The 9540-nt window shown below is 37.6% G+C and overlaps 1 protein-coding gene across 1 annotated transcript in view; it reads right to left on the reverse strand.

Moving 5' to 3' along the window:
- The window catches only part of UTP20 (UTP20 small subunit processome component), a 110659-nt gene that overhangs the window by 29244 nt on the left and 71875 nt on the right, over positions 1-9540 (reverse strand). Inside the window, exons 32-38 of the mRNA XM_004700358.2 lie at positions 6965-7052; positions 6002-6145; positions 5727-5777; positions 5460-5612; positions 4001-4156; positions 3535-3675; positions 2963-3100 (exon numbers count right to left, since the gene is read on the reverse strand). Of these exons, the coding sequence (XP_004700415.1) occupies positions 2963-3100; positions 3535-3675; positions 4001-4156; positions 5460-5612; positions 5727-5777; positions 6002-6145; positions 6965-7052 (871 nt within the window). The remainder of the gene's footprint in view (positions 1-2962; positions 3101-3534; positions 3676-4000; positions 4157-5459; positions 5613-5726; positions 5778-6001; positions 6146-6964; positions 7053-9540) is intronic.

A 9540-nucleotide genomic window follows, 5' to 3' on the forward strand; every position in this document is an offset into this window, starting at 1 on the left:
CTTAAAGGTTTGAAGATAAACAAGCAGTCATCTAGCTGAGAAGCAACAAAGCCCACATGGAAGAAGCACACCAGCTTGTGTGATCAGGAGGTGTTGACAGGATCAGGTATCAGGCATCAAAGAACAAAAAATCATATCAATGTGAATGAGGGGGAGTGGGGAAACCCAAAGCCCATCTGTAGGCAACTGGACATCCCCTTACAGGAGGGTCACGGGGAGGAGATGAGCCAGTCAGGGTGCAGTATAGCACCGATGAAACACTACTCTCCTCCAGTTCTTTAATGCTTCCTCTCCACCACTACCAGGATCCAAATTCTACCTTACAGATCCAGCTAGACCAGAGCATGTACACTGGTACAGATAAGGGCTGGAAACACAGGGAATCCAGGACAGATAAACCCCTCAAGATCAATAATGAGAATAGTGATACCATGAGGGTAAGGGAAAGGTGGGGGGAGAAAGGGGGAACCGATCACAATGATCTACATATACCCCCTCCCAGTAGGACAGACAACAGGAAAGTGGGTGAAGGGAGATATCGGTCAGTGTAAGACATAGAAAAATAATAATTTGTAAATTATCAAGGGTTCGTGAGGGAGGGAGGGGGAAATATGAGGAGCTGATACCATGGGCTCAAGTAGAAAGGAAATGCTTTGAGAATGATGATGCAACAAGTGTACAAATGTGCTTGACACAATGGATGTATGTATAGATTGTGATAAGAGCTGTACGAGCCCAGATCTGACTTTTAAGAGAAGAAACAAATGTCTAAGAAGAAAAATACACTGAAGGGGATTCATAGCAATTTAGACCCTAATTACAAAGAAATGGTACAAGAACAGAAACAAATGAAACCCAGAAAAAGTTATCCTAATCAAATTATAATTACATTCCATATGATCAATGATAAAGAGAAAATATTAAAAGCAGGTAGAAAAATTAATGCACATTAAATTTAAAGGGACAAAAAGGATGACTTATTAAAAATAACATAAGCAGAAGCCAGTAGATAGCTTAAAAGTGACTACATAAAAGCAAATAAAAAATCTAGGATTTTAAATAGCATATATCAAAGAACAAAGAAAAAACAAAGAATTAACCATCAATAGATCTTTACTATAGGAAATTTAAAGAAAGCCCTTTGTGAAAAGGAAAATAACAGTAGATGAATATCTGGATCTATATACACAATCAATTAGTGACAGTAAATAGATGAATAAGACCCTTTCCCTATTTTAAAAGGCCTTCTTAAAGGAACCAAGCCAAACTCACTGTCATCAAGTCAGTGGTGATTTATGGCGGCCCCGTGGGGTGCGGAGACTGTGACTGTTTGTGGAAGGAGAAAGCCCAGTCTTTCTCTCTTTGGCACTGCTGCAGGGCCCATACTGCCGAGCACGTGGCTTGCAGCCCAGTGTATAACCACTACACCAACAGAGCTCTTTAAAGTAACACTACTTAAAGAAAGCAAAAACAACTGTGGAGTTTAAAACTGAGGTAAAATGTTAAAGAAAATGGCATAATGTTAGTTAAGAAATCAACAGAGGAGATAATAAAATAAAAAAATACGATTAATCCCATCCCAACAAGTCCAGCAAGAGGCAGAAAAGAAGGTAAAGGGAACAAATGGGACAACAGAAAATAAACACCAAAGGCATAGATTCAGACTCAACTATGATAAATACAAATGGCAAAGTACCCAATAAAAGCAGAGATTAGCAGAATGGGTAAGGAGTGACTGTGGCTCTCAAATAAATCAACTTTAAATTTAAAGTCACAAGTAGATTAAAATGATGCACCATGTTAACATGATTCAAAACAAAATGTACATTATTTTCTTCCATCTGTCTCTCTTTCTAGGAGCGTTGGCGGCATAGAAGTTTATGCATCGGACTGCTAATGACAAGATCAGCAGTTCAAACGCAGCAGTTCCCACTTCGTCAGAGAAAGATGCAGTTTTTCTGCTCCCACAAAGAGTCACAGCTTCAAAACCTACAGAGATACTTCTATTCCATCGTAGAGCCGCTGCGGCAGAACAGAGTACTCATTAATGGCAATGAGGTTTTGAGTTTTAAGAAAACGCTTTTCAATTTCACTTTCATCAAACCCTAAGTTGGTTGTATTTAGTGTTTACTTCCTCCCTTGTTTTTTAAATTTGATTTTAAGAGAACATATTTTTATTTATTTAATGTTTTAAATACATTTTTACTACTACTTGGAAATAGAAAAGTGATCATTATACCAGGCCATGTGAGCAATACAGTAAAAATTCAAGCCATAAGCCCTGATTCTACCTCTATTAGATACACAATTCTGTCATGATTTAATATCACTGTTCACATTCATCTATTTAATCAATAAGTATTTATCTAGTCTTTACCTTATGTCAAGTACTGTTCTACATACTATGTAATATCATGGTTAAGACAGCCTTGAGTTTCAATTGCATCTCTGACTGTGTGTGTCTTTGAGAACTTTATTTCATCTCAGTTCATGCTCTTGTAAAATAGTCGCCAGGCCAGTCCCTGCCTCAGAGAGTTGCACTGTTGTGGAGATGAAATATAATTACACATGTAAAGTATTTGGAACAGTACCTGATACCTGCTATAATGCTCAAGAAAAAGTGGCTATTGTTTTCCTCTTATGAGTCATTTGGGAAAACAATGTTTCTGTTGATTAGTGAAGTTGGTCAGAAAAAGCGCTACGGTACAAAAATAAAAGTATGCCATCTTAGTAATGTGATAATTTCTGGGAGGGAAAACATTTTGTGACTAGCCTTTTGTGAGTTAGTAATAGTGGTTTTATAGCTAATAGCCACCACATATATCACAGTGCGGTAGAACTTTTCTAAGCCTCGAATTATGGTGATAGCATCAATATGGGTATCACCAACCCCAAGCACATTTTAGAAGAGTGATTTGTGGTCTCGGTCAAAGCTTACTGGGATTTGCGGTTAATGCCCTACCTTGAGCATTTTCTCATCAAAAAGTGGTGCCAGGGCATACGGCATGATGTAATTCTGAAGAGATTTCGAAGACAGCACAGTTTTGCCTTCCAGCAGCTGTTTTGCCAGTTTCTTCAGAGCTCGTGCTCGCCTGTGAATCTACGAGTTAGACAAAATATGAATTGGTGAAAAATCTCACCTACAGCCAGCTGCATCTCAGTATCATATTTTTTCCATGAGAAGATCAAAGAAGTGAAACATAGTCCATGCGTTACATGAGCACACACCTGTGCTGTGATTTGCTTCCAAAGCATAATCCATAGATTTGTGTAACAATGGATTGTAAAGCATTTAAACTTCTTTTCAAAAAAAGAGAGAAATGGGACACTATTATTAATTATGGCTTGTCATACCACCCAGGAAATTAGGCTCCAGGAAGTGACCATCTTATATGCAAATATGATGACCGCGAGGACGCTGGTACGGGAAGCTGGATACATCTTGGTACGTTAAAATACACCGTTCTAAAAACCAAAGGCCAATTGATGAAATGTTTGTCACGCAGGCCGGAAGAGCGCAGAATTGTCTTTCACCTGAATGTGCTTCATATTCTCAAAGAAGTCCATTTCTGGGTCATGGCAATTGGTAAGCTGTACCAAGTCTTTAAATTCCAGCTGATCTGGAAAGGTTTGAATTAAACAGGAAAGCAGTGTGGTATGATCCTGTTGAAGAGTCTAAAAATAGGGAGAAGATAATATTTTAAGTTTTAACATAAATTAGCAAGTGTGTCCTACATAATACCAAAAAAACCCCAACAACCCCCTAAATTTAAGACAATAAAAATAAATAAATAAAGGATGTCCCCAGTAAAAAAGCCAAATAACCATATGAAATGAAACATCAGTTTTCTTTTCTGTTCATACTACCCATTACAAACTTGGTGAATATTTTCGCAAATATTTTTCTACAAAACAGAGTGAAATGACAAAAAAATAACTCCCTTCCCCGCCAGACATTATTAGTACTTTAGAACAAATTTATTACTGCAAATCCTGTTACCTCTGTCTGACTCTTCAACCCTTTCCTCAGTCTCTCCAGGAGTGTACGCTGAATGATTTCTCGGTATTCCTTCTCTGTGAAGCTCAAGGCGGCTAGCTTCTTAATGATACTCATCAGACACACACTGGCATTATCACTTAAAGACATGTCTCCTAACTGGAAACAGGGATAAACAAGTGATTGTGTGTAATAATGATCACATGCGGTACTGGTCCCAGTGAAAGAATGTTCATAAAAATTTACCAGAAATGCACAAGAACTTTGTGCTTCAGGAGGAATCAAACATAGTATAGGGTTGTAAGAAATGTAATAGAAGAATCATACCTAATGAGAAGTACCACTTACTTTCTGAAAGTACTATAAAATGTTCTTTGAGGCTTACTTCCTAAACCAGGCAGAAGTGGGAAAAACTAACCAATTTTCAACATTCAATTTCCCCGTCAGAATGACTAAAAGGGGCTTGAGAGCTGGGTTGTATGGTTAACTAGTGGCTCCAATTTCTGGTTTGAGGAAGGTAGTAGACACAACAAAGGTTTTATCAACTTGGCCAAGAAGGTGGTCATTTTGAATTTGACAGAAAATAAGCAAAGCTTAGCATCAGAGAATTATAAAACATTACAAGAGATGACTGATGCCCTAAGTAAAACCAAACCCACGGCTGCTGAGAGCAAAGCCGCTCCACGGAGCTTCTGAGACTGAGTCTTCACAAGAGCTGCTCCTGTGGAACACAGGTAGGCTTGAACCACCCACCTGCCAGCTCGCAACCCCAAAGTGCTCAGCCCACAGTGCCACCAAGGCTCCCGAGGTATACTGCTGGGACATGGAATTTCTTTTCCCCACATTGGACTTTTAAGTCAATTCAGCAACATGACACTTAAGACAGTCCAAATCCCTTTGTTTCTATCATCTACCCTCAGTAGAAGTGCAAGTTTTCAAATAACAGCTTCTCATTGCATTAACTATTTTTATCAAGATAAAATTCACATACCATAAAAATCACCCTTTGAAAGTATTCAATACATTGGTTTTTAGTATACCCGCCAAGCTGTACAGCTATCACCACTATCCAATTCTTGTTTGTTTTCACTGTCCATTTCTCGAGTATTTTCATCACCCCCCCAGAAAACCATGTATCCGCTAACACTCCCTCCTCCCAGTCCTTATTTAATGTAATCCCAGCAGGCTTCTACCCTAATGGAGAACTTTATGGATTTTTCAGTATTCCTATAAATATTATTTTATTAGCAGAACTTCTCTTTCAAAGCATGAGAATAACATATAGTCTTTGCCAAAAAAAACCATCTTTATAACTAAAACAAACTTTTGTATTACCTGCCTCTCAAACAAACCAAAGCAAACCAGACTAAACCAACCCAACCCAATCTTTGGAGAAATTAAATTGCAAAACTGTATTACGAAACAATTAAAAAGGATTCTTTTTTTTCCTTTAAAGCCCTACCTCCAGATTGTAGAAACAATTATGCATAACTGGAATTAGGTAATTAAGATCCACGGTTTGCATCTCTTTAATGTAGGACGTGATGGTCTGGAACGCTGAGAAGCGGACATCGAAGTTGATATCATCAAGATGTCTTTGATCGAAGGCATTAAGCTAAAAAAAAAAAATACCAACCCCCCCAAACCCCAGACACATAAATTAGGTGCATGAATCTTTAAAGCAACATAAATAATATTTCTGAAGCAAAAAAGCATCTTTCTTTTTTACCTTGACAACATCAGTAACATATTTTAATCCACTCTCAAACTCAGAAAGATTCTACAAGAAAAGAAAGCACTATATTAGTAATGAATAAAATGTGAAGTTTTCTGATTTCCTTGTCTTTTACCTCTGTGCTTCCATATAAATGCATGAAGAAACACCGTATTTGTACCATGAAAGCAACTAATAAACTACATGTTATAGTTACCAAGTGAAAGGATGATTTTTGGAGGGGGTAGGAATGAGTAGGTAGGAAGTCAGTCAAAACAGTTAGTACAGACCTGGAAAATTGCACAGAGCAATTGTCTTGGCAACTTGTTTTTAATAACTGAGAATAGTCTTGCGAGAGGCTTGAGGAAGCTCGTAGGGTCCAAGCAATGTTTTAACAAGTTTTGTACAGTCACCAGAATATCAACCTCTGTCTCCTTAAGAAAGATCGAAGAAAAGATCGTATTTCAGTAACTTATAAAGCTACTTAACTTTTACTTTATTACAGCGCAGAATTCAGGATAACAAATAGCACTATGTGCAAAATTATTTAGCATTTTCACATATAACCCACATAAGGTCACGTTCCAACAGAGAATATGCATGATTTTGACAATGACAATTTTGTGTATTGTCAAGGACAAAACAATCCAACAAAATGAGCTTGGTGAAGAAAACCAGACACTTCTGGTTGTCTTCAGATGTGTGGTCTTTTAAACTGATTCCTCAGTGAGAAGAGATGCTCAGCGCTCTCTAAATGCACTTGGGAAACCGGTGTGGGTGGCTCTTCGAATCAGGTCTGAAGTTGGATTTGAAAGCCTTATCTACATCTGAATACTAAAACACTATGGCTTTTCACTCATGCTTTGCCATTGTGCGCCATAGGGACGACTGTGCAGTGTACTTCTTGGGTTCCAAAGTAGTTATTCAGTACAGCCACAGACAAGAAGTGAGAAACAGAAAACCTGGAAATGGAAGCTAGACAGAGAAAGAGAGTGCTGAATATGTGTCCTGTTGTGGTGGTTGATGGCACAAAATTGAATGCCCACCTCCACCACAACTTGTTCCATCCATTTTTTAGTTCCTATTCCTCTATGAAGTCTTTTGGGACAAATATACGGTAGACTTTATTACCCAATGAAAGTACTGCTTATCGCTTCTTGGCCTTTTGGCTAAGATCAAGTGTAGAAAGCACTGCTCACAAATAAACCTGGTGAAAGAGAGCCACTTCAGAAACAAAGTAAATGGATCTGTACCTGGGCAATATTGGCCCGGTGGAGGAAAGGAAGGAGAAGTGTAATAAGTAAAGAACTTTGTTCTTTGTCTTGCATAAACTTGCTGATCCTACAGAAGAAAAAAGAAAACCAGATTTACAAAGAAGCTATGCAACTTGAGTATTAACTTAAAAAGTCAAACTTATTAGAAAAAAATTTCCAACAAAAGAGTTGTAGCATTCTAATGTAGGTGTACGCATAGAAAGTTCAACTCCACTCTTATTTCTCATCAATAATAGGCTTACAGCTACTACTTTTTTTTTTAAAAAAAACTACTTTCTTTTATGAAGCATATGGTGGATTTATTATATGTATAATACTTATTTACACACATATTTTATAAAATATCTTCATAAATATGTTTAATATATCAATATATTTATAAAATGCATACACAAATATATAATTTTTCAATTCACTTATTTATTTATAAACAGGTTTATTGGCACATAATCCACATATCATACAATTCAATAGTTCAATCTTATTAATTCAATAGTCCTATATATCAAGAAGAGTTGTACAATCACTGCCACAATCAATTTTGGAACATTTTTCTCCTTTCTTATACTCACTGCTATTAGCTCCCCATTTCCCCCAAAGTCCGCTGCCCTACACCCAAGAAACCATTAATTACTGTCTATAAATTTACTTATCCCAGATTTCACATATAGAAAAACATATCAAATGGAAAGCAAACAACAAAAAACAATTAACAATAACAAAGTAAATTGGAAGACTTCAATAAAAAATAAAGCAAAAAATATTAAAATTAGAACTTTAAAATGGGTCAAAAGGGAAATCAAATGATATTAAATTTTGATCTAACTCCATCTGCAATAATCTCCTACTTTCCATTGCACTCCACCAGGGTTATTCACATCCCTGGTCTAGGGCTAGACGGGAGTCCCCAGAGGTTTAATATCCATGGTTATTTTCCCTTCAATTAAAAAAAACGACACAGCTTTAAAATGGATTAGAAGGGACATCAAATGATAAGACATTACATTTTGATGTGCCATAATTGACTTAACAATGATCTTTGTCAGAAAACAAGGCTATTTATATTCCTTAACTATGGCCAGAGGGATTTCTCTGCAGGATTAATCCATGTGTGGACCCTGCAAATGGATTTTGGGTTCACCTGTCATCCAGAGCTTTCTGAAAACCAGGTGTTCACAATTTAAGTTCTGATACCATTCTCTCATTCAGATTTAGATGACCTTATTCACATTCCTTGGATCATATATGGTAGTGTGTTTTCAGGTGAACTTACTTGATGCCTTACTACCCTGTTTCCCCGAAAGTAAGACATCCCCTGAAAAGAAGACCTACTTACTGTTTTTCCTCTCACTGAAATATAAGGCACCTCCCCGAAAGTAAGACCTCACTGAAAATAAGCCCCCCCACCCCCCAAGCTACCGTAACTCTGGACTCTGGACCGTAGTGGCGGGGCACTGCCGCGCAGCTCACTGTTGGCCACAGCGCAGCCGGAGCAGACAGGAAGTGTGAGATCTCTTTTAATAAAACAATAAATGTGTACTGTATTCTTCTTCATGGAAAAATAAGACATCCCTGAAAATAAGACGTAGCACACCTTTGGGAGCAAAAATGAATATAAGACATTGTCTTATTTTCGGGGAAACAGGGTAGATGGCTGCTTGTTTGAAGACAAGACTTTAAGACCCCAGACTCTATTCTTTCTGACAGCTGGGCACCATTTAGTTTGTTCACCACATATAATTGAGTGCTAGCTCAAAAATCCATTCAAATAAATCTTTGGTTTATAGCTGTCTCTCGTTCACCTTAGAGCCATCATTGTCATTTTATGTTAGAGAACATTATTAGTCATCTCCCTGGGGCCTAAGATAAAGCTATTGAGGATGTTACTAATTTAGCCAATGGTATAGAATTTAAAACCCTGTTGAGAAAAGAAAATTGTGCAAGTAGAGGCCAGCTATGAGCTGCAATACATGAATTGATTAAACTTTTTAGTGACTGGATACCATTTACATCAAAAATGGGGGTTGGCTATGCCGATGGTGGATTTGAACTGCTGACTATGCAGTTAGCACCCTAATGCTCACTAACACAATGAAGGCACCTTTATAGGGCTATATTTTACAGTACTACAATCTTTTTTTTTTTGGCAAGGGAAAGTTGTTTTCTAAGAGCTGAGGCCATCACTTTAAGTGCTTTCTGTACAGTATTTCAATATAACTCTTACGATAGCCTTGCAGTGTAGGTTAACTCCAAGGAAACAGAACTCAATAGAAATTGCTATCAACTAGCTACAAGTGGTAGAGTACATCTCCTCAAGCCTGGTCTTCCTGCGGGGCTCACTCATCTCTCATCATTTCCCCTACTTCATAGCCGGTGATGAAATTTAACGAGCGCATTTACTGTGGCACTTTGAGGGAAAACCAGCAGAAAAGACAGTGCAGAAAATGCCTAGAAGGTTTTGGTCTTTATCTTGCTATAAAGAACAGAAAAAGGAAACTTTCAACAACTAAGCTGACCAGTCAATTTAAAGTTTAAGATGGAATAAATTTTTTTTT

This window comes from Echinops telfairi, unplaced genomic scaffold (genome assembly GCF_000313985.2).
Source record: "Echinops telfairi isolate 266 unplaced genomic scaffold, ASM31398v2 ScPeMD7_2;HRSCAF=8, whole genome shotgun sequence".
Lineage (NCBI taxonomy): Eukaryota > Metazoa > Chordata > Mammalia > Afrosoricida > Tenrecidae > Echinops > Echinops telfairi.